The 26,030-nt window shown below is 36.0% G+C and overlaps 3 protein-coding genes and 1 non-coding gene across 15 annotated transcripts; 3 read left to right on the forward strand and 1 right to left on the reverse strand.

Moving 5' to 3' along the window:
• Nucleotides 1–482: 482 nt before the first annotated feature.
• Nucleotides 483–679, forward strand: LOC144999379 (U2 spliceosomal RNA). The gene has a single exon (XR_013660853.1). It is a non-coding gene; the product is annotated as a U2 spliceosomal RNA (small nuclear RNA).
• A 406-nt stretch (nt 680–1,085) lies between these two features.
• LOC145046888 (uncharacterized) lies at nt 1,086–6,531 on the forward strand. Of its 12 annotated transcripts, none has more exons than XM_078995148.1 (6): nt 1,087–1,589; nt 1,694–1,742; nt 2,394–2,462; nt 2,560–2,626; nt 5,272–5,634; nt 5,712–6,531. In XM_078995148.1, coding segments are annotated over exons 3-6 (1,050 nt in total). In that variant the 5' UTR covers nt 1,087–1,589; nt 1,694–1,742; nt 2,394–2,460; the 3' UTR covers nt 6,330–6,531. The 12 variants fall into 12 exon arrangements, with proteins under 12 accessions (XP_078851275.1, XP_078851274.1, XP_078851273.1 ...); XM_078995153.1 differs by adding an exon at nt 2,781–4,499 and having other exon boundaries at nt 1,092–1,742; XM_078995149.1 differs by lacking the exon at nt 1,694–1,742 and having other exon boundaries at nt 1,086–1,589.
• Nucleotides 6,532–6,733: 202 nt separating this feature from the next.
• On the forward strand, nt 6,734–13,323 carry LOC145046419 (uncharacterized). The gene is made up of 4 exons (XM_078994709.1): nt 6,734–7,226; nt 7,317–7,548; nt 7,637–7,699; nt 13,181–13,323. The coding sequence occupies exons 1-4, from the start codon at nt 6,864–6,866 to the stop codon at nt 13,321–13,323; spliced, it is 801 nt and encodes a 266-aa protein (XP_078850835.1). The 5' UTR covers nt 6,734–6,863.
• A 3,774-nt stretch (nt 13,324–17,097) lies between these two features.
• Nucleotides 17,098–18,294, reverse strand: LOC145046420 (uncharacterized). Its single transcript, XM_078994711.1, has one exon. The coding sequence runs from the start codon at nt 18,292–18,294 to the stop codon at nt 17,098–17,100; it is 1,197 nt and encodes a 398-aa protein (XP_078850837.1).
• Between the last annotated feature and the right edge of the window lie 7,736 nt (nt 18,295–26,030).

Raw genomic sequence — 26,030 nt, forward strand, 5'->3', positions numbered from 1 at the left:
ATCCTCAGCGATTAGAGACTTGTAGACTATAACAAACCATAATTTTTGATACTTCAAAAAAATGAAAAAGAGATCTGTTTATGAGATAGCAACGAAGCCAAAAAGAATATTGAGAGTTCTGAATATATACATATATTGAATATTCATTGGTGATGGATGCCTTAACGCCTGTGGTTTATAGAAATGAGTTATCAAGCTATTTTAAATAGATAATTTTGTTGGATTCGAGTTGATTAGTAGCTAGCTGATCTCGTTGCAATTTGGAGGGATTGTGAAGAAAGACGATTTTACTGCTGCGTTTTGTAACGATTTGGATAGGTTTGCTGATTCTGTTACGAATGTTGTGGATTGAAGACGATTGGATGAAATGTACAATAAATAATAAGGATGATGCGCAGCTTTGTATCCCACATCGGATGAAAGAAGCAAGAAGCCAAGAGAAAGGCTGTGTATAAAAGGGGAAGCCATGGACTTAAACAAGCATACCTTTCTCGGCCTTTTGGCTAAGATCAAGTGTAGTATCTGTTCTTATCAGTTTAATATCTGATATGTGGGCCATCGGCCCACTCGATATTAATCTTATTTTTTATGGGGGAAGGCCCGTTACGGTAGCTTGCTGCTGGGGTTTTTCACGAGTCGCCTTGGTCTTACACTACTGCCAAGGCCTGGCTCACCCCTCCAATATCTAGTTTTAAGTCTTAATTAACAAAACTTAACTAACAGATCTTTTAATCTAATCGACACTTTCTTATTCATCATTTGTCAGAATCAGTGCCACTTAACCACATGAGTTATAAAATACAAATACCACGAGTTCTGTTGTTGCCCTTTGATACTTTTTTAAATTCCACTTCTATTTGATATAATAATATCGTGTAATTTCACCAAAACTGTGTTTTTTTGTGGCTGCAAAAGAAGAATACAAGTCATGATACGTAAGACATGTATTATGACTTTGCTTAACAAATATGGGAAGGTTGTTTAATCAAAAATCTCTTGTTGCAGAGGTTGATGATCATGTTTACTTACTTAGTGCTTGGCTTGTAAGCCCTTCATGCTATAAACTTATAAAAATTATACTTTCAGATTAGTATATTCTACATTTAAAAAATAAATCTTGTTTACTTATTGTGGCATTGGCAACGACTGCAAGTGATGTGAAGGGTGCAGATATAAAACTCCTGATTGTTAAGCCTCTGGTTTATTGGATAATTTTTATCGTCAATGCAACTGCATTTTCCAGACCTCAAATTGATGCCATAAAGTAACGACGTCGCTACACCCTGTTCTTCCCTCTCAACTAGATGATCGACCCTGAAAGTCCACCTTGTCCGCTACCACCCTTCACCACCCTATTTGTCGCGCCGTTTCTACCTTCTGTCGTGACGAGAAACCCTAACCCTATCCCGTCGTCCCCATCAACGCTAATGTCACACACCCTTAACCCTTAACCCTAAGTCGTGACGAACCACACCACAAACCTTATCATGTCGTCGTTCATCCTTTTTCTCTCCTTCGTCCGCCCAGATGATCACATCTGCCCTGTTGCGCCATCTCTGTCGTATTGCGCCTACTCTGCCGAGATCAAGGTACAATCATTTTACGGCATCACTTTGTTTCACGGTTCCTTTTATAAGCACGAAATAATTAACATTGTCCATATCGATTCAATTTTCCACCATCTCATTGCAAGCATCAATTTCATCATCTAAATTGGAAGTGTGTTAGAGCTCCTTTACAAGGTGATTAAACTTCACATATCATTCACCTTTTGTTTTAATTATGAGGTTCTTTGAATGTTTCTATCCTGATTTGGTGAATTCTGACCTGTATAATGTTGATTCAGGTATGAGATATTTATTTCAGAAGCTTCGTTGATTAAAGTTGTGTATGAGAATTTGAGATCTTTATTTTAGAAGTTCATTGATGAAAGATGACTACGTTTCTACAAGACCCTTTTTTTTTTTTTTTTTTTTTTTTTTTTCAATTTGCATCCTTGGCTTCAAATCTCCCTGAATTGACTCTCTACCAGCTAATATTAACAATATTTTGCTTAATAGAAATCAGGTATGAGTTTGTTTCCATATATTTTCAATTTTAAACTTTCGATTTTAAACTTATGAGCTTGTTTGTGTGGTTGTGCACACTATTTATATGGTCTTCTCAATGCATATTTTCTTGACTACATATTTGTACACATAAACACATTCAGGGACTTGTGGCATTCAATATTGTGTTAAGGTTCAAAAGTGACCTTTAAGTATTTAGATGTTTCTTTCTCATTTTAATTTTTATTGTATACATTTTTCCTTATTGTTTTTATTTTTTTGGTAGCTGATTACTTTTTTTATGTGCTGCAACTTGGTCTAACACCAACTATTTTACATGCTCAGATGGAATGTAACGTGTATGCCCTAGAATTTTTCAAAGAAATATTTTTACTGTTGATGGTGATCCACAATGTAAAGTCGTTGAATACTCTCAAGTTCTTTGAACTTTTAAATTCGTTTACAACATAAAAATTACAGATACAACTTTGTTGTTTGGTTGTGTTTTCAGGTGGGTGATTGGACTCATCCCTTACATGTTCAAAATATGGTTTGTAGACCATTGTGTGCCATTACAGGTTTATATAAAAGAAACATTTTAAAACATTTTGAGCTTTTTTTTTTTTTTTTTTTTTTTTAATCTTGTTTTTCTTATTAATGCATCGTAATTTTAAAGTACAATGCTATAATTTGTTAGTCTTTTAAAAGTATATTTTATGTATGTGTAAGTAGGGTGCCTATAGAGTTGTTTCAGACATAGTCACATAGTTCGTGGTACAGTCTGGTACGGGAATAGGGAACGGGAACGAGATTCATGAGGTTTGGCGTATCGGGTACGAGGGGGGTAGGTTCATTTCGGTACGTGTCCGGTACGGCGTACCATTGGTCCCAATACGGTGTACCTGATTTTAGAACACATATTTAGCAATAATTTATGTATAAACATAATTTTAAGCAACATATTTTATTTAGAAGTACAATTCCAGCAAAATACACATATTGTAAAGATTACATGCTAGAAATTAAAACAGATTACATGCTGGAAATCAAAAGTTCAAAACAGCAACAGTTTTGTAATAACTCAAAAACACAAACAGGAAGGGTAAACCAACAAAAACTGAAATGTAACATGCCAATCAACCCATTGCTTTTTTCCTTGTCCATTCTCCAAATCTTCTTCATTTAAGAACTCCCAAACCATGTCATCTAATCATGAACTCGATCCTTCAATGTAAGTGCTTTCGGGATTGATGTCCCACTTTTTGTGTGGGCCGGATTTGTATGATTCGTGGAAACGAGATAGGAGTCGAATGTTTGACTGGATGTAAACCAATTTATCGGCTCTTTTTTCATTCAACCAGTTTCTTTTCAAATTATGAATATAAGAATAAGTACTCTAATTCCTTTCCGCGGAAGAGGTACTAATAGGTTGTGAAAGTACCTTCTTTGCCAACAAGGCCAAATCCGGAGTTTCGGCTCCATAGGTTGACCACCAATCTGTTGGATCCATTGTCAAAGCATCCGTTTGTGTTTCTGCCATTAAGTAGATACCTTTCTTCATGTGAAATGTTACGAATTGCTCTCGTAACAATCGTCCCTCCTCTTCATTTTTAGAAAATCTATTGAAGGAGTCCATGACACCTTGCATAACCTCTTTGTTAAGATTTGGTGGTTTCCTTTGCATACCACCGGGTGCCATTTTTTGAAGATATCACCTATCATAAAAGCATGGGTTTAATGCATCATTTTTGTTAAACTAACAGAACTTAAATCTAATGACCACTTTGTTATTCATCATTTCTCAGAATCAGTGCCACTTAACCACATGAGTTATAAGTTGGTCAGGTTCATACAATCACCACGAGGAGTTCTGTGGTTGCCCTTTGATACTTTTTAAAATTCCACTTCTTTTAGATCTAATATCGTGTAATTTCACCAAAACTGTTTGTTTTTTTGTGGCTGCAAAAGAAGAATGAAAGGTTGTTTAACAAATATGGGAAGGTTGTTTACAAAAGAAATGACCAAAAATCTCTTGTTGCAAAGGTTGATGATCATGCTTACTTGCTTTGTGCTTGGCTTGTAAGCCCTTCATGCTATAACTTATAACAATTATACATTCAGATTAGGGGGTGTTTGGATAGGGAAAAAATAACTGCTTATTAGCTTATTGCTTATTCTCACCACAATAAGCTAATTTAAGTGTTTGGATAGGATGCTTAAAAAATCAGCTTATTGTGGTAGGAATAAGCAAAATAAGCTGATTTTAATAAGCTATGGGAGCAATGCTTATTGCTTATTGCTTATTTTTAATGATTCAAAAATTACTAATTTACCCTTCAATAAACTATACATAAAACCCCTTAAAACCCTTCAAAACCGATCATTTGCTTCACCTATTGTTGCTGCCGATACCTTTTCTCCCTTGGCCATCGTCCCTGGAACCATCGGCAGGTATGTTCTTGATCTTTTTTTTTTTTTTTTTTTTTTTTTCCTTTGCTGCTATCGTTCTTCATTATTGCAAGGATGTTATTTTATGTTTTTTTTTATCGAACCCATCAGCATGAGTTATGTTGATCTTTTTTTTTTTTTTTTTTTTGCTTTGCTGCTATCATTCTTGCATTATTGCAAGGATGTTAATTTTTTTTTTGATTGAATCCATCAGCTATGAGTTATGCTGTTGATCTTTTTTTTTTTCTCTGCTGCTATCGTTAGCTGCAATCAGATATATATATATATATATATATATATATATATATATATATATATATATATATATATATATATATATATATTTTGATCACTGATGCTGTTCACGATATATTTCCCTGCAACCAATGATTGTTCTTCATTCTTGATGCAACATGATTGTTTTTTTTTTTATTGGTGATGCAACATGGTTAGTTTTTTTCTTTGTTTTTAATCGGTGATGCACCATGCCGCTGTGATTATATTGCCTTTTGTTGTTTAAGGATGTTGTTCACGATTGTGTTTGTGTGTACGTGTTTTTTTTTTTTTTTTTTTTGGTACCAGAAACTGCCATTAACCTGTGATAACATGCCCCTGTGATTATTCTTGAGTTTCTTCATCAATTATTGTTGTTGTTCTTTGTTATTATTGAAGGTATTGATTGTTATTTGTATTCCTAAATTCCGATGTCTATATTTATTCAACAGTAGGTTGAAATTTAAGAGGTTTTTTTATTCCTTATCATGATTTAATATAGGTAATGGACAGTGTCAATGTTCATGATATGGATTTTGATACAACCAAAGTGAAAGGTACAAATAGGATTAATTGGGATCCTCATACATTCAAGATATTTCTTGAGGAATGTATGACCGAGCTAAAAAACGGGTATAGAGCGAGTAGTTATTTCAAAGCGCCCGTGTGCCAAAATATATGTAAGAGGCTTTTGGAACGAACGGGTAAAGAATTGGACAGAAATCAAATGAAAAACAAATGGGACATAATACGGAAAGAGTTCAAATATTACGACCGTTTAACAAGACTAGAAACGGGAATTTCAATTGATCCCGTGAAAAATACAATCTCCGCATCAAAGGAATGGTGGGATGATAAAATAAAGGTAAGAATTAAATTTTTTATCTAATAATATATTATTTGTATTGTGTTTTTCATGACATTCTACATTTGTACATATAGGAAGATAAAGAGTTTGCTAAGTTTAAGGATAAGAATTTGGATGTATATCAGACATATTATGAGGCTTTATTTCGGGATACTGTAACTATTGGAGATAAGGCTAAGGTACCTTGCGAATTTGGCGACAATAGCACTCCGAATGATGTACAACTTGTGGATATTACGGATGGAAAAGAGGATACTGATGACGTCCTCTTATTTGATGATGTTGATCCTTTTTTCACAATGGATAGTTCTAGTATGAATAGGAGGGGAAAGAAATTAACTCCCAGGCGTAACAAGAAAAGAAAATTTGAAGGAAAAAATGAAGGAAAAAATGAAGAAAATAGTGAAGGAAAGAATATGGCAAACTCGTCATATGAAGAGAAACTGGACACTGTTTTTGATGTTCTGTTAACAAGGAGCATTCAACCATCAAGACAAACCACACAATCTCCCACAACAGAAGAATGCATGGCAATTGTCTCTACTTTCCCGGGTTTTGAAGAAGGCTCAATAGGATATTTAGAAGCGTTAGAGGTCTTTTTAAAGAAACCAACTCGTCAAAATTTTATGGTTCCAAAGAGTAATGAAACAAAGATGGAGTTTCTCAAGAGGCTTATAGAGAAAGAGAAGTAGTGTTAGACTTATCCTTTTATGTCATGTGTTAGACATTCTCTAATTTTTTTGGTCAGTTTTGCCCTTGCCACATGGTTATGTTTTGTTTCCTTTTCTATGCTTTTATCTATTGGGTAAACTTTAAATGGTTGTTATGTGTCAGACTTATTCTTTCAACTATTATGTTAAATTTAAATGGTTGTTTTGTGTGTGTTTTATGCAATATCGTTTGATGTTTGTTTTGTGGTCAATTTTGCGCTTGCCCCATGATTTTACTGTTCTTTTCTTTTCAATGATGTTGCTATGATTTTATCTAGTATGTGGTAAAGTTCAATCTTACCCTTGTATCCTTTTCGTTAGTAATAGGTTATATTCATGGCCAGTGACTGTGAAAGTGACAACTCATATGACAGTGATGACTTATGTGATGAAATTGAAGAAAATGAGGAGATTCAAACACTTCTTTTATGCGGCCTTGTTGTCAAAGGGTTACTATTGACTAAGAAATCGAAAAACGTGCGTAGACGTCGTCGTTCATCTACACGCACAGGAAGCATGCTTATCAATGAAATACTTAACGATCATGAGAGCCGATGTTATCAACTTTTCAGATTAGAAGTCCCGGTTTTCAACATGTTATGTAGGGATCTTGTTGCACATTATGGGTTAAAGAAATCACGTCGTGTACCTATTGAAGAGTCCCTTGGTATTTTCTTGTTGTACTTAGCGCATGGATGTGGAAATCGGTTAGTTCAAGAGTTCTTTAATCATTCTGGAGAAACAATCCATAGGCATTTTCATAAAGTCTTGGATGCTGTGGTTAACCTAAGTAAGGACATCATCAAACCAAATGCTAACTACAACGAAGCTATACCAGAACATATTTTAAATAACCCTCGGTATTATCCGTACTTTAAGGTAGTTACTTAGTTGCAAAGTTATGTTATTTGGTGAATTTGTGTTCTTGTAAAAATAATTGCTAACTTGTTATATTATTTGAAATTGTAGGATTGTATTGGTGCCATCGATGGAACACACGTGAAGGCCTCTGTTCCGCAACATGAACAAATCAAATTCATTGGGCGAAAGAATTGCGTTACTCAAAATATTATGGCAGCGTGTGATTTCAACATGTGCTTTACCTTTGCGTGGGCTGGATGGGAGGGGACTGCACATGATACGAGAATTTTCAATGAAGCGCGAAGGAGACGTGAAGTTAAGTTTCCACTTCCAGCGGATGGTTAGTATCATTACTTATTAATAGAAGTTTTGTATTTTCAAACGGTATAAATGAATAACAATCATATGCTTTATTTGTACATGTATAGGTAAGTATTACCTTGTAGACGCCGGATATCCTAATACAAAAGGTTATCTTGCTCCGTATAAAGGTTCAAACATCCGTTATCATATTCCCGATTTTCGACGTGGACAGACTTCTGCCTCGCGGGAACCAAAAGGCTTCAAAGAAAAATTTAACTATTATCATTCGTCACTTCGCAATATAATTGAACGGACTTTTGGAGTCTGGAAGGCTCGATGGGTGTTACTAAGAGATATGCATGTAAATTTCGACTTCGAGACCCAAGTTAAAATTGTGCTAGCTTCAATGGCGATTCACAATTACATTAGAATGAGCGGTAGTGGTGATGCAACATTTCAAATAGCGCAAGAGGAATCTTATATTCCGCGCAATGACGAAGGACCCAATAATGGTATTGAGCCACATGACGAAGTATCAAGTACACAACGTAGAACTGAGGATATGTATATGTGTGCAGTACGTGATATGATTGCGGGACAGATTTTCTCAAGGTCAACCACTGTCACACCCCCAAACCAAGGATGGCGGAAACGTCTGGGGTGGAGGACTTCATGTACAGTATCACAACAACGTGTATAATAGTGCTCAAAGTAAAAACAACCACCATATATATAATTGCAAAAGTTACACCAAAGTATATGTTTACATGTTTCAAAAGCAATTACATTATGATGACAAAATAAATTGTTGACGATTTAACGTCCCATCCTCAAAGCGATGAAGTTTTCCTGTTTCACTGATTTCCTGAGAATACAAGTAGTTTTAAAAAGTGTCAACACAAAGGTTGGTGAGTTCATTAGAGTTTTGTTTGAAGTAGAAACTGCTTTTCCTTGTAAAATCGATATAGTTTGATTTCCAGAAAATCCAATATTTTCTTAGTTAAGTATGAATAGAAATATTCCTATATGATGCATTAATAAACCCTAGAATGACCCGTAGAGTTCCTCTATAATCGTCCAGTGTATATAAGTTATATAAGATTTAAATTAGATAAAACGTTGAATATAGTGGGTCTGCCCTAGGTCCACAACCCAACGAGGAACAGGAGATGAGGCGGGCACCACCAATTCTAGGCCAATCAAGACTAAATTCTTATATGACTCAAACATATACGCTCAGCGACTATAGTTGAAGTCTAACAATTTTAGATGAAAAATAGTTTGATTTCCAGAAAATCCAATATTTTCTTAGTTAAGTGTGAATAAAAATATTCCTACATGATGCATTAATGAACCCTAGAGTAACCCGTAGAGTTCCTCTATAATCGTCCAACGTATAAAAGTTATATAAGGTTTAAATTAGATAAAACGTTGAATATAGTGGGTCTGCCCTAGGTCCACAACCCAACGAGGAACAAGAGATGAGGCGGGCACCACCAATTCTAGGCCAATCAAGACTAAATTCTTATATGACTCAAACATATACGCTCAACGACTATAGTTGAAGTCTAACAATTTTAGATGAAAAATAGTTTGATTTCTAGAAAATCCAATATTTTCTTAGTTAAGTGTGAATAGAAATATTCCTACATGATGCATTAATGAACCCTAGAGTAACCCGTAGAGTTCCTCTATAATCGTCCAGCGTATAAAAGTTATATAAGGTTTAAATTAGATAAAACGTTGAATATAGTGGGTCTGCCCTAGGTCCACAACCCAACGAGGAACAGGAGATGAGGCGGGCACCACCAATTCTAGGCCAATCAAGACTAAATTCTTATATGACTCAAACATATACGCTCAGCGACTATAGTTGAAGTCTAACCATTCTAGAGGAAGTATAATTTTAATATCATAATAACTTTGTATAGAGACCCGACACTTTGTATTTGTACCCCTTTTTGTATAGAGACCCGGTACTTTGTATTTGTACCCCTTTTTGTATAGAGACCCGGTACTTTGTATTTGTACCCCTTTTTGTATAGAGACCCGGTACTTTGTATTTGTACCCCTTTTTGTATAGAGACCCGGTACTTTGTATTTGTACCCCTTTTTGTATAGAGACCCGATACTTTGTATTTGTACCCCTTTTTGTATAGAGACCCGGTACTTTGTATTTGTACCCCTTTTTGTATAGAGACCCGGTACTTTGTATTTGTACCCCTTTTTGTATAGAAACCCGGTACTTTGTATTTGTACCCCTTTTTGTATAGAGACCCGGTACTTTGTATTTGTACCCCTTTTTGTATAGAGTGTGTTGAGTGATGTATCATAAACTATACCTATTATAGTTTATCTAAAATGTATCTAATATGTATGAATTCTTTTATGGAAATGTATTAGTGTTGTGAATTTATCAAACTATACTTTTATAGTTACATAATACGTGTTCTAAATGAATGAATAATATTTAGTATGAATGACTTAGTTTCAGTTCATAATGATAAACTAGCAAAGAAACACATTCAAAAATTAGAACTTATGATTACACACTTTGCTCAACATAATACAAAGTGTTATGATATTTACATGCTGTTGGCTAAATTTAGCAATTCTGCCCTGTTTTGGAAAAATCATAGAAAAATCATACGAAGTCGAAAACTAGATCCGTAAATTCTGAGAGTTCACAAAATGTGTCTAGTTTACTCATAATTTTTATCACGATTTTTAATGACCTCCAACTTGGGTGAAAAAGTCCAAAATCACAGACTGGTCCGGATTGTTGTTTGAAATGATAGGCAGTTTTGTAAAAATCACCATAAATTGTAGAAAAATCGTATGGAGTTGTGCAAGTAGCCATTTTAAAGCTAAAAACTTGAACTATTTGCACGTTGTACAGTTTTGAAAACAAAAATGTTTAAGATGCCCAAAACAGTCCGTGAATGGAGTTGAACTTTTCTGATGAAGGTTGTTAGAAAAATTTAGTTATGTTCTTAGTGTTTTAACTTGTATTCCCCCCCTGAAAACTTGAGATAACATGAAAATGTAGGGGTATGAACTCACCTTGAGTGATTTCAGTAGATAAGTGTTGAAGAAGAGAAGTGTTCAACCCAAGAACACTTGAAGAATCACTTGAAGATTCGAAGCTCTAACGCTAATATGATGGAGTTTGTGTAAGATATCCATGATTTGAGTGGAAATAAGTGAGATAATCATAAGGAGGATGAATTATACTTACTAAGAATGGAAGAACACTTGATAATCAGCCTTGAATCTCGAGTTTGGTGGAGAAGGAGTTTGAGAGAAAAGTGATGTTTGATACTTAGTGAAATGGGAGAAAATGAGAAAAATGAGGAGAGAGGATGTTTGTTCCAGCTCAAAAACGTGGGAATGAGTGTAAATTGGGTGTGAGGGACATTGAAGTGACCTAGGTAAGGTGGGGAGGTATGGCTGGTCATAGAGTGGGTGTGGGGTGGTTGCTTGTGACATTGGATAAGGCAAAGTCAACACTCCACCTTTAATAATTCACCCATTTGATTTTTATTATTTAAATAATGATTTTCATCATAATATGTTTAAATTATGAATATTTAGGGTTTATTATGTTAAAATATAATTTCTGGAGAAAATCCCGCTTTAAAATCACGAAAAACGGGCTTAAAATGTTAAAAATATCAAAAATGGGCTAAAAGTGACAAAAATGCGAATTCTGGCCGAGGCTCGGCCTTCTGGTGCTGAACCGAGAGAGAGAGGGAGGCAGAACCGAGAGGGAAGAAGAGAGAAAGGAAGGAACCGAGAGGGAGAGGGAGAACAGAGGGGCGCGAGACAGAGCGAGAGAAGGAACAGAGGCCGAGCGAGAGAAGGGAATAGAGAGAGACAGAGACCGAGCGAGACAGAAAGGCGGGGTAGCGACAGAGACCGAGGCTCGGTCCTCGCATGCATTAGCCACCAGAGGCTCGGTCCTCGCGTGCATTAGCCACCAGAGGCTCGGTCCTCGCGTGCTTTAGCCACCAGAGGCTCGGTCCTCGCCTAAGAAGCCAACAGAGGGTCGGTCCTCGCCTAAGAAGCCTCTCATCTTGGTTTCGGTTCCTAAAGCCTATTTTTCTCGTTTTCGCCCCGTTTTGAGCCGTTTTTGACCCGGTTAAGGGTCGGAATGACCCGAATGATTCCAAAAAGTTAAGGGAAACTTTTGAGAGAGATTTGGGAGAGATTTCTCACACTTGGAGAGATTTGACATTCTTGGAGAGATTTCTCATACACAGAGATATTTGCGAGAGTTTTCACATACTTGGAGAGATTTGGGAGAGATTTGACATTCTTGGAGAGATTTCTCATACAGAGAGATATTTGGGAGAGATTTCACATACTTGGAGAGATTTGGGAGAGATTTGACATTCTTGGAGAGATTTCTCATACAAAGAGATATTTTAGAGAGGTTTCACATACTTGGAGAGATTTGGGAGAGATTTGACATTCTTGGAGAGATTTCTCATACAGAGAGATATTTGGGAGAGATTTAACATTCTTGGAGAGATTTCTCATACAGAGAGATATTTGAGAGAGATTTCGCATACTTGGAGAGATTTGGAAGAGATTTGACATAGAGAGAGATAGAGTGGAAACGATTGAGAGAGGTTTCGTGTGGGACAGTTGTGAGTGTCCGGCATCGCAATGCATGGTTCGTAAACCCTGTTAAGCCTTGTTTAAGGATCTTACACACTCCCGATGAGTAAGCATCATTGTTTTATCGGTTTGGTTCGCCACTAACCGCAACTTTTAGGTTAAAGAGATCTAGTTGCACGTAGTTTTCGATTTATGTTTTCTTATCAGAATAGCGAGTTGTTTAGTAAATACTGAACGTAATTCCAAGTACACAAGGGTTAGTTGAGCTGACCGGTTTGACTTGGTGACTTTATTTGACTTTGAATTGACCAGAATTTGACGGTTGTCACAACCACTCGTGCACGTAATGGCGTATGATTTGTTTTGAAACTTTGTAGTATTTTCATTTTATGGTTTAATGTAGTAGCATGAAACTATTTTGTGTAATATTTTGGATAATATGGATTTGGAATGAAATTTGTGGTCTAATATTATTATTATTATTATTATTATTTTTTGTTTTAATTAGAAAAATATGTAGTAGCATGGTAATTGTTTTTTTAGTTCTTAAGAATAAGAAAATTATTATTATTATTTAAAAAAAATGTTTTGTTTTAATAAGAAAAATATGTAGTAGCATGATAATTGTTTTTTTAGTTCTTATGAATAAGAAATTTTTTATTATTATTTAAAAAAAATGTTTTGTTTTAATAAAAAAAAATGTAGTAGCATGATAATTGCTTTTTTTTTTTAGTTCTTGTGAATAACAAAATTATTATTATTATTATTTATAAAAAAAAATTGTTTTAATAAGATAAATATGTTCATATATAAGAGGAAGCCCTTTTTGGTCATTTTACTAGTATAAGCTGTTTTGTTTGCCAAACACTTAAAAATGATTATTGCTTATTGCTTATTCCCACCACAGTAAGGTAATCCAAACACTTTTTAAAAAACTGTTTATTCTCACCACAATAAGCAATAAGCAATAAGCTAATAAACTAAAATTATATTTATCCAAACACCCCCTTAGTATATTCTACATTTAAAAAATAAATCTTTTTTAGCTATTGTGGCAATCGCAAAGACTGCAAGTGATGTGAAGGGTGCAGATATAAAACTCCTGATTGTTAAGCCTTTGGTTTATTGGACAATTTTTATCCTCATTACAACTGCATTTTTGAGACCTCAAATTGATGTCATAAAGTAGCAATTTTTAAAATAATTTATATTTTATAATCTCATGAGGTTCAAATTTTCATATACCCCGTTTCCTGAATGCTAATCTTATCTTCTACCACAAGAACATATCAAAAGAGCTAGCTGAAAACAATATGGGAAGTTTACACTGTGGGACTTTGGGTGCTTGTGTGTAAAGTCTGTTGTCTCACATCGGAATAAGAAGAGGGTATTTTACATGTTATAATTTTACTTTTGTTACCAACTTTTCACAAGACCAACAGACGATGTGATTGGGCCATGGATCCATACTTGTGGGTTCGGGTTTAGGATAGTCCCAGGGCCTATTTCATCAAAGATGCGAATCCGAAAATGGGTTAAACTTCGGAGCGAATATTATGATATGTTGGTCTTTTTTTTTTGAATGTAAGAAAGAAATTTTGTTTCTTGTAAGATTTTTTTTAGTTTACAAAATAAAAAAGCCCAATTGTGTTGTAATTCTTTTAGTTTGCAATATAAAAATCCTTTTATTTAAAAAATGATAAATCATATAATAATGGTGGGGAAAACTACAATAAAGTCCCTAAGTATTGCCCGTATAATCGATTTAGCCCTTATATATTTTTTTTTTGCAATTTAGTCCTAAATACCTGTAAACGTAATCAAAACGAGATATTTAATAGGTTAGCCGGTATCTAACTGATGTGGCAGCTTACGTGGAAGTCATCATGTGAAATAACATCCTACGTGCCATTTAAGAGGGCTAAATCATTGAATCGAGCTCGTCTTCTTCAATCTCCAGTCAAAGGAGCGAACGATTAGGGCAAATTGGCAACAGGAAATCGATGTCGAGTTCGTCAAGCACCAACATCAGAACGTGCTATTGTGGAGATACGGTTGGGATGTGGACATCATGGACTCGAAAGAATCCAGGTCGGAGGTTTTTTGGTTGCCCAAATTACATGGTATAGAATCTTCAAAACTCACTCAAATTCTTCTAATCCTTTAAATTTCCCATTTTTCTATGTTAAAAACATGCATCTTGCTATGTTATGTAGGATGAAGAGAAGGAATGTGGGTATTTTCGTTGGATTGACCCACCACTATTGAATAAGTGGTATAAAGAAAGAATGTATGAGTTAGGAGCTGTTGCTAATGGGGGTGTAGCTATTCCTTTTAATAACCCTGTTAATGAAGGTGAAATACCTGTGATGGCCCTATTGCCCCTGTGAATGTTGATGTCCCTATTGCCCCTGCGAATGCTCTTGAACCTGATAATCAAATTGCAATGTGTGACAATACACATGTGCCTAGTAATGAATTTGGATTCTGCAAGTGGATGATGGTTTGTTTTGTTTGTTTCATTGTAGGGATGATGTATGGTTAGTTTAGTGTAAGTTGTAGGGTATTATGGTATGGTAGGGATGATGTAATCTTTTGGTTTGTTATCATCATGATGTAATAGATAAATTTTGATGTAATAGTTTAATGTTTCGGTTAATGAAATGGCAATATGTTATTATGGTTTGCATAAATGGTGTACACTAGACAAATATAACCATGATTTAACAATTGGTGTTGAATTTGGGACTAAAATGATCACCATTGACAACAAACCAGTAAAGCTCCAAATCTGGGACACAGTTTGTCTCCTTCTTTTCTTCTATACCTTATTCTCTTGTTACATTTATTATAAAAAGAAATCTTAAAAAAATCTCTTCTTTTTTCTTTATATATTTGTTAGGATGGTCAAGAATCATTTAGATCAATAACAAGATCTTACTACAGAGGTGTTGCTGGTGCCCTTCTTGGTTTGCATAAATGGTGTACACTTGACAAATATAACCATATTAAGGGCATTCACAATGTTTCAATGTGGCTAAAATAATTAAACAACAAACTCCAATATGTCATTACCAACCATGTTAAGGGCATTCACAATGCTTCAATGTGTTTACAAAAGATGTACAAAATATGGTTATCAGTAATTTAAGGGCATTCACAAAAGATATACAAAAGTAGCATTCACAAAAGATGCACAAAAGTAGCATTCACAAAAGATGTACCAAAATACCCTTACTACCCTTAACACCCTAACACCCTAATCCAACTCCAATGGTGAATTTGAAGAAGTCCCAACACATCCCATCTTCTTTAGCTTGGTTTTAACAATCCTCTCAGAGGGCCTTCTTTTTTTCACAATCCTAAGGTGTACTGGGTACTCTGTCTGAGGTGGATACTCCTCTTCCTATAAAACATCAAGCAATTAATAACATAAACGAATGTAAACATTAAGGTAATATAGAGGGTTTACCATAGACATAGGAAGAACTTGTTCAATAGTGTCATTGTAATCATTGAGTTGTTTCATATGTGAATCTGTCAGACTAAGTGACTTTTTAATTTCTTCAGTTGAATACCGTGATAGTTTCAAATCTTGCATTGCCTTCCATAAATGGACTAAATATTTTTCAGGAATAGTGTCATCCTCAACTTCAGCCACTCCACCACCTTCAACTTCAGCCACTCCACCAACTTCAGCCACTCCACCACCTCTGTTAGCCACTACATCACCTGTGTTACCCACTACACCACCTCTGCTACCCCCTCTACCACCTCAACTACCCCTTGCACCACCTCTACTACCTCTGACACCACCTCTTACACCACCTCTAGTCCAATGACTGATATCAGGATCCAATCTTGGTCTACCCATTTTTTCTTGGGTTTGGGTTCTGGTGTGACCTTGGGATTCTTACAGGATGCCTTGTTATGACCCCTTTGAAGACAATTTTTGCATTGGACAGTCCTTCCTTTTCCTGTAACCTTCATCTTATTTTGGGAGTATTTGTCTTGAGATTCAGTGGCATGCCTCTTTCTTTTCAGAGTTGGTCTCCCTGGCATTCTTCTAGCTAAAGGGGGTAGAGGCTTTATGTATGATGTTCTAGGCCATAAATTTCTACCATTCACAGGTAGTATATTGTTTGTATATATGGCCTTGAACCTGTCCACATGAAACCACTCACTTATGAAATGAACAGGATCTTGTCCAGTGAATAATATTGCACACTGTGCATGTACACATGGAATTCCTGAGATATCCCAAAGCCTACAGCTGCACACTCTGCTTTGTAAGTTAACCACGTACCCTTCTAATCCATTCCTGGCTTCAAAAATAGATGGTCCACTTGGATTCACATTCCAATTCCTACAATGGCATTACTAAATGAAATCATAACAATGAAATTAGAATAATGATAACAAGGAACAATAAAAATGCTAAGACAAACCTCAAATCCTCTCCAAACTTGTTCATTTTTTTGATAGCAGCTGGACAAACCACTGATTCCCACTTTTCTGCCTTTTGTAACATATGGTAGAACCTATCCATCATGTACAACCTAATTTCTTCAAACATTGCTAGAAGGGGTTTCTTTCTAGCATCTAATATGATGGCGTTGAAGCACTCTGCAATGCCATTTTCAACTGCCTCACATGCTACATCAGTCCTAAAAAATGCCCTGCACCATGTGTGAGGATCTCTTGCGATCAAATGTTCATAAGCATTTGGATTAACCTCTTTTATATCATCCATTTTCCTGAGAAATTCACTCTCTACAGTTGATAAGGAAGCTGCCCAGAACATATTCTTGAACTCCACTCCATAATAGGTCTTCCTAAAGTTAGCATATATGTGTCTTGCACACTGTCTATGCTCCACATTTGGTAGGAATTCTTTGGTTGCTTCAAGCAATCCCTACAATTTAATGAATACATAAACATATAAGATGATGTTAAGGAAAAATCATAAATATGCAAAGAAATTACAAACCTTATGTTGATCAGAAATTACAGTAAACCCTCCTCCATCTAGCAGATTAAGATCCTCTGTGAGCAGTTCCAAAAACCATTTCCAATTAGCTTTGTTTTCAATGTCAACAACTGCCCAAGCAATTGGATAAACTTGGTTGTTTGCATCCCTCCCTATTGCTGTGAGTAATTCTCCTTTACATGTCCCTTTCAAGAAAGATCCATCTAGACCAATTACCCTACGGCACCCTATTTTCCAACCTTCCTTGATTGCTTTAAAACACAAATACATCCTGTGAAAGTATGTTGTTTCATCTGGATTTACAGTGACACCAACTTGGACAGTGCTACCAGGATTTGACCTTAGTAACTCATGGCAATAGTCCCACACCCTAGCATAATGTTCTGTAAGTTTACCATCTATAATGGTCATTGCTCTACACCTTGTTCTGTAAGCCTTAGACCAAGATACACCACAATGAAATTTAGTCCTAATTATTGATTGCATCTCCTTACACTTCAAGTTAGGTTTCATTATCAACTCCTTCAAAAAGTGTCTTGCTAGCCATCTGGGACTCAGTAAATTTGAAATATTGAAATTTCTAACACATTTGTGCTCATCGACTAAGGTTTTAATCTGAAAAGACCTTTCTTGAGTCATCCAGGAAGCATGAACTCTGAATGGGCAGGGTTGAGACTTCATCTTAGAACCACATTTGGCAGTTAATCTCACAGTGTCACACTTCGCAAATTTAATGTTATACCCTGACTTAATAGCATAATTAGTGAGACATTGTTGCAACTGATGTGGTGATTCATACCTTTCACCAAGAAGGGGCTTCATCTTATTCCACTTAACTGATGGGTCGTGAATGGGGAAGCCTGCACCAACCGCATCTCCTAAATCAAGATCATTAGCCCCTGCTGTGTCATCGATTTCCTCTTCTGAACCAAACCCTTCTTCATCTTCATCAACTAAGTCATTGTCTTCATCGGCTTCATTATCTTCATAATCAGAACTGAAGTTAAGGAAAGCATCCTTGCATCTCTCTTTACCCTGTGTCTTGAAATCATCTTCTTCCAGTTCCACATCTATGTTCTCAGTATCGAGCACCTCGTCATCATCTTCGTATTCTTCAGAGTCGTATTCTTCAGATGACTCATGGCGAACTTCTTCTGATTCGACAACCATTGGGTTTTACCTTCGTTTCTCTCAGTAAAACCTTACTTATTTCGTGTATCACTCTGTAAAAACCCTATCTTTTTCTCTCAATCGATTTACCAGACGTCGAATGCAGTGGAAATGGAAGGGTAAAACTCACTTGTACACGTAAGGTGGGATACTGGCTAACCTATTAAATATCTCGTTTTGATTACGTTTACAGGTATTTAGGACTAAATTGCAAAAAAAAAAAAATATAAGGGCTAAATCGATTATACGGGCAATACTTAGGGACTTTATTGTAGTTTTCCCATAATGGTGTAACAAGTTATATATATATATATATATATATATATATATATATATATATATATATATATATGTGTGTGTGTGTGTGTGTGTGTGTGTGTATATATATATATATATATATATATATATATATATATATATATATATATTAGAATTTAGAAGCTCCTAATGAATCACAGTGATACAACAATTTTTCCAATATGTAAATATGTAATAATGTTGTAACAATTGTTACAATAAACAGTTAGCATTTTCATAACTACAAGATAATTAAGACCACATGAACTGACTTTGTCGCTTCTGATTGTGTTTTACGTGTCTTTGAAAATTAGTTATTATAGCATCTTACTTTCATTCATTAAGTTAAAAGGAAATAACTTGTTACTTAAGGGACCACCTAAAAGCTATAGACCAAGTATCACACAAACCAATGTTGCAACCGCTACAATCCGTAGGGAGCATGAAACAAAGTGGGCCACACCCGTATCGATTGATCCATATTCTGTAAGGACAAGCTTACAAACATCCCAAACCCATAACCATGTTAAGGGGTGCTTCATACTTTCAAATCACATTACACATTACACATTACATCAAACTTGATTCAATAATAGAAGCGACAAAATAATATCATATTGTCTCATCAATCATGTTCTTTCTTTGTAGAAAAACCAAACGTCTCACCAAACATATGCACATAAAATCCCTAACACAAAAGTTAAAAATCCTCCTAAATCCTCCAACAAAATTTACAGATTCCCTCCAAATCAGAGCTTTGAACAGAGTTACAAAATAAATCCTCCTAACAAGCTATTCACATGTTATGAGATATAAGCGTTTAGCCTCATTTACACGTTCGAATAGTAATAAAACCTCCTATGCTTGTGCTTGAAACTTAGCCTTGAACATATTCAATGCTTCGAGCCTTTTTGTCTGATTTAACAACATACTATTAAATCTATAAAACAAAAGAGCTATAAAATTTACAAAAGTAAAAAATTGATACCCGAATCACAAAACAGTGTTATAAATTGCAAAAAATAACAAAATACTTTACTCTTTTTACTGATATAGGCAACATACTTTTATTTTTACCCTTAACTTGTAAAACCGAAATTTCAAAACAATTTTTTATTTTTAATTTAATAAAAATACTCCAATCATAATTCTCGAAAAGATGTATCAATTGTTTTTACATAACATACGTGCAAATCAAATCCCCAAAATCTCAAAACATCTCCACCATAAGTGTGTACTGATCATGTCGGCGCCTTCCCGCGATCATCACTGGTACGTAAAACACATAACACGAAAACGGTAAGCAATAGTGCTTAGTGAGTTCCCCAAAAATGCCACGTACAGCACATACGCCTTTCCAGGCCATAGCTCTATGGGATCTTCGGATCCAAGTGTCTCAGGGGATTTTCATCCCGTAACTCTGTTGACCTTCCGGGCCATGCTCTGTTGACCTTCCGATCCATACATCATATTCATATCATAACATATTACATATACAACATGCATCACATTTTTTATCATACACATAAGACCTTACGGTCACACATAATCACCCCATCGGGTAAGGCATAGTGAGAAGATTCACCTCGAAGATGTCGGATAATCACTCGCGCTCAATCCTCCGACCTAGGTTCCTCTTATAGCATAATTACATCTCTAATTAATACCTTCCTGACTTAATTTGACTAATGCCCTTAAGTCAACACCAGTCAACTCTGGTCAACGTTGGTCAATGGCCACCCCCTTGACCCAACTCGTCGAGTTAGGCACTGAATCGGCGAGTTCAGACGTGAATTCCAGTCCCCTAAATCCCAACTGACTCACCGAGTCTTTCCCTCAACTCAACGAGTCACCAACTGTGTGAGTCACGCGACAACCCGATCTGACTCGTCGAGTCTGCTCATGCACTTGGCGAGTTCATTCCATGCTCGAACTCAAATGGCCTTCTGAGGTCAGATATGTTTCTCTAATCTATAGATCTGACCTTCCCAAACATGATAATCACGTAAAGGTCACATCTTGGCACCCATGCAACGCCTACAAGGCTTCTTTTGGTGAAATGATCTCTAAAATGGTAACCTAAGTCCACAACTCAAAGGAAAGGCATAAAGCAGAGCATTTGGGACTCTCTGGACCTTCTAAGGTCCAGATCTAGGTACCAGTTCCCCATGGGACCTCTCACACTCCAAATACAACTAATCAAGGTACCAGTTCCCCATGGGACCTCTCACACTCCAAATACAACTAATCAAGGCATGAAGAAACCCTAGATTTGACTATATCAATAAAAACACAAGAATAAGCTCTGAATAATACCTCAAATTGCTTCCTCTGCCCAAATAAAAGTAGATCCAAGTTCCCTAACTCTCCTAGCTTGACCTTCCTCTTCCCTTCTTGCTAACACACACAAGGATGATGAACAATGGCCTCTTTTCTCACTCACAAGGACTCTCAGATGCTCTGGTGCTCTTAAGGGAGAAGGTAGCCGCAATGAAGGGCTATAAGGTCCTTTAAATAGGGCTCAGACTTGGGAAATTAGGGTTTTAGTCGCCAGCACGGATTCGTCGAGTCCCCTCACCGACTCGTCGAGTCCACTCATTAATCCGGTCATCACCATGTGACCCTACTCGACGAGTCTAGGCATCAACTCGTGGAGTCTCTCTCCCTATTAGACTCCAAAATAAATGATAAAAATAATACATGAAATCCCGGATGATACATAACTACACTTTTTTACATATAATAGCAACTCATATACAACTTTTCATTGATTTTCATTGATTGCAAACATATGTGGGCTTTCAAAATAAAGGCCCAAATCGCTTAAACATAATTACTTATTTACTTGAAATTTTATATTTAATAATAATATTGCACGATAGCTTAAGTTTAAAAATACAATTTCCACGTACTTTATGAAAAGTTTGGTCATATTTTTGTTTTATACTTTAAATAATAAAACTAACGATATATTGATGAAAGTGAAACGAAAATGATTTGAGGTTATTTAAAAAAAGAAAAACGATATGAAAAACTTCAACCAACCAAGCAACTTTTTTTATTCACATGATAATCATAATGTTGTTCAGAATAATTCTCTAGAACTCATGCAAACTTAATAAATCTTTTATTTGATATGTAATTTGCAATAACGTGTCAAATTGATCAACATAAAAGTTTTTTATATCTGAGTAATTTTATTGCCATAATTGAATAGAATGATTAATCCGCAAACATTACCAAAATATATAAAGATTATTTTAGTATTTTAAACATTGAAATATCGCTACAACCAATAAAACACGAATATCACATTCGTGTAAATATAGAAAGACTATTTTGACGAGCAACATTAGATTTCTTTTTTATCTTAAACCTAAAATTCGGGACTTTAAAGATACATCATCAAAGTTACTTTTTAATATATATATATATATATATATATATATATATATATATATATATATATATATATATATATATATATATATATATATATATATATATATATATATATATATATATATATATATATATATATATATAAACAATGAATTTATCAAAAGACTCCTAACTCATTAGTATCGTTTCTTTTTGAAATCGAAGTTCAATCTCATCCGAGATATATGTTGTTAAGTAATAAAATAGGTCTGAGACCTGCACTACTTCAAGCGAGTGCTAGCTCTAGAGATAGAGAAAGGAAGACGAGAAGATTGATCCAAAATCTGCCATGTTGGCTTGAACTGAATGCATTAAAATTCTTCAAACTAACAGGATAAAAAGAAAACCCGAAAACAATTCAAAATCACAACTAAGCTAATCTATGAAACGTAAATATTCAAACTGGTGCTTATCCTTATCTACTACTTGTCAAACACATAATCCTTATGCCAACCCGGAATTGTCTTGACCCCACTCGGTCTAGCCATTCCCGCCTCATGGTCCGTCGCAACATTCCCCTCCGCTTCTGGAAGCACCTTGTCCTCATGGTGATAGTGAGGATAAGCAGCCTGAAATTCGTCTACCCAGTACCCACTCCCATGTCGCATTCTCTGGTGAGTTACATGTCCATTGAACTAGCACCTGTACAACTAGAATACCCTTTTGCACAACACGCCTAGATCCACAAAATGGCTTCGATGGGTCTTCCATTTTCAAACACCACTGGTAGTGTGGTCACCTGGCACTCGTCAACTCCGTTATACGGCTTTAAAATTGATGCATGAAACACATGGTGAATTTGACTTGCTTCGGGTAACGCCAAGCAGTAAGAGACTTTCCCAACACGGTCAATAACCACAAACGGACCGTAGAACCGTTTAGATAGTTTGTTTGACAATCGTTTGGCCACCAAAATTTGACGATATGGCTGCAACTTGACCACTACTTTATCACCTGGTTGAAATTTGACATCCCTTTGTTTTCTATTTGCTTGCATCTCAATTCTATTTCGGGATGTTGCTAAATTCTTCTTCAACTTTTGTAACATCAAATCACGCTCAATCAACATGTCCTCCAAATCGGCTATCTTGGAAGTGCCTGGTACATATGGAATGAGAGACGGAGCCTGTTTTCCATATAAGGCCTGATAAGGCGACATTCGTATTCTAGTATGATAACCAGAATTGTAACAGCACTCTGCCCATGACAAGAACTAGGCTCATTTTTGTGGCTGATCAGAAACCATAACTCACAAATCCTGTTCCAAACCTCTATTGATTACCTCGGTTTGTCCATCAAATTGGGGATGGTACGTTGTACTGTACTTCAACTGTGTGTCACTCACTTTGAACAATTGCTTCCAAAATGCACCGAGAAAAAAAGAGTTACAGTCCGACACAACAGTTTTAGGAAATCCATGATGTTTGACTACTATCTCCATGATCATATCAACTACGTCCAAATATTTTATGGAAATTGTTATATTTAGAAGATAATATAAGTAATTTTCTTTTAATTATTGAGTTATTATAAAAAAACTTGATGATATTTGTGTAATTTAAAAGCCATTTTTTTTTCTCTCGCCCTGGACCCAAAATATATTTGGAACGGCCCTGGGTGTAGTGTGTTGGTAACATCCCAAAATGTGCATATTTGGTCAATCTGTCAACTACAATGAAAATCACAGTAAAGCCTTTTGACACTGGTAATCCTGTAATGAAGTCCATAGTTGCGTCCTCCTCCCATACGACTTCTAGAGTGGGCAATGGTTGCAATAACCCGCCTGTTGCATGGGTCGAATACTTGGTTTGTTGACATACCAAGCATTTTGCAACAAACTCTTCTACCGCCTTGCACATTCCCTTCCAATAAAAATAATGCGGACAACCCTACCATCATCTTTTTTGTGCCACAATGCCCAGCGTTGGGTGTTTCATGAAACTCTTTCAACAACTTTGGTTTTAGTTGCGAATCTGACTCAAGGAAGCAGCGTCCCTGGTAGATCAACAACCCTTCATTCTGAGTAAACCCTTCAAGTGGCTCTCCAATGGACAGTTTCTGGTGGATATCAACAAATTCTTCTAAAGATTGGTTTTCACCCCGTAACTTTTTCTAGTAACCCACTGATTGGACGACTGATGGCCATGAATGTTGCTGGTATCATTTCTCCTTCCTCGTGAACTCGGGATAACACATCAGCTATTGCGTTTGCAACCGGGTTTTTGTCATAAAATCCCTCGAATTTACATTAAAAAACTGGTTATGCCCAAAATCAATTTTTTTGCCATAGATGCCTAACATTTGCCCCTCATGTTTCATTTTAATGTTTTTTACCAGTTCCCCTTTACCAACCAATTACATCCCTATTTGTAATCGGTAACCTTGTTAAGCCCCTCTCCTCCATTTCTCCTCCGTTAAAACTCTGTCAACATTGAGACAAACACCCTCCCATGCTACTGCTACTACTTCTTCAGGCGTAGGTAATAGGAACTCAAACGTTAAACTCCATATGGTGAAGTATTCTCGTTGTCTGAAGCTAGTGTTTTTCAAGAGGTAAGAAATTACGGTATGATCATGGTTTTTACTATAAATCATCTCCATTAATTGCTTACTTTTCATGATAATGGTTGCGATTGTGCAGGGGTTAGAAATAGGTTCTTCAGACGATGGTTACGACGACCCATTAGTTGGAATTTACGAGCCATTTTTTGGGTTAAATGAGATGGATTTTGAGTTGCACGGGATTTACATGGATCATGAACCACGAAAATAGTTCGTATCAAGGCTTGATAAATGTAAGGATCATTTTCTTAACATTGTACTTTGCGATGCGAACATTAGAAATGTAAGTATGACCGATGAGGTGAAAGATCGAGTAGATCATGGTAGTGATTTGCAAAATGATGAGGAGGCAGAGGAAGAAGTGACGAACAAATACAAAATACATGATCCAAATGTTAGGTGGGATAAGATGGAACCTAAGTTAGGGGATGTGTTCGAATCACCTGCACAACTGAAATTTTGTGTGACAAACTATGCAGTAAATGGAGGGTACCAAATATACTTTCAAAAGAGTGACAATAGAAGAATTATTGCAAGGAATGCTACTTTACAAACATCAGTCTTGTGAATGGGAGTAATATGTGGCCTCTAACTGGATACAACAAGCCTTTGCCACCTGTTGGTAGGAAAATGTCTGGTAGGCCCAGAACCAAGAGTGGGAGCCATGAAAGTAAGAAAGAGAGTAAGTTTAGTTCCACTTCAAGGTTAAAACCCCCAAGGACAGTAAGATCTGCTAATTGTATTGAGTATAGGCATAATAAAAAAAGCTGCAAGAATGAAAAAATGATACTAATTCCTATATCACCAAAGAAGATTAGGAGGCCTAGGAAATGTTATGTAGCTGGATCCAATCCACATGTTTCTGTACACACTCAGCCTAGTCAACAAGCAAGTCAACATGGTAGTCAACCACCTGTGACATCAACTGTAACCTAGTCAACAAGCAAGTCAACGGTGCGTTCTACATGCTTCAAGTTCTAACACTCCTAAGAAAATGAGGAAATTAGGTTTAAGAGGCCCAAGTTTCAGAGTTGGTGACATTGCATCTGTGGGAACTTAGTCAAGTGAAGTAATTGTCCCAGATGTTATAAGGAAGAAATTGGTTGTAAGAAGGCCAAATCATAGGAAGTCAACAACTAAATTTCAGGATGAAGTCAACAACCAAGTTCCATTTATTAATGGTATTCCAAATAAGGTTGCTCAAACTCCTGCTCTTAATGATCTTCATTTGGTGAATGATAGAAGATGAAGAAACTGAGGTGTCAGTGAAGGTGCCAGAGCCAGTTGTTAATGAGGTTCATTTGGTCAATAACCAAGTCCCAGTTGTTAATGATATTCCAAATAATGTTGCTCAAGTTCTTGCTGTTAATGATGTTCCTTTGGTGAATGAGGTGATAGAAGAGGAATATGACATTATGGTGCTAGAAGAAGAAGAA

The sequence above is a fragment of the Lactuca saligna genome, chromosome 5, assembly GCF_052625555.1.
Source record: "Lactuca saligna cultivar CGN05327 chromosome 5, ASM5262555v1, whole genome shotgun sequence".
Classification (NCBI taxonomy): Eukaryota; Viridiplantae; Streptophyta; class Magnoliopsida; order Asterales; family Asteraceae; genus Lactuca; species Lactuca saligna.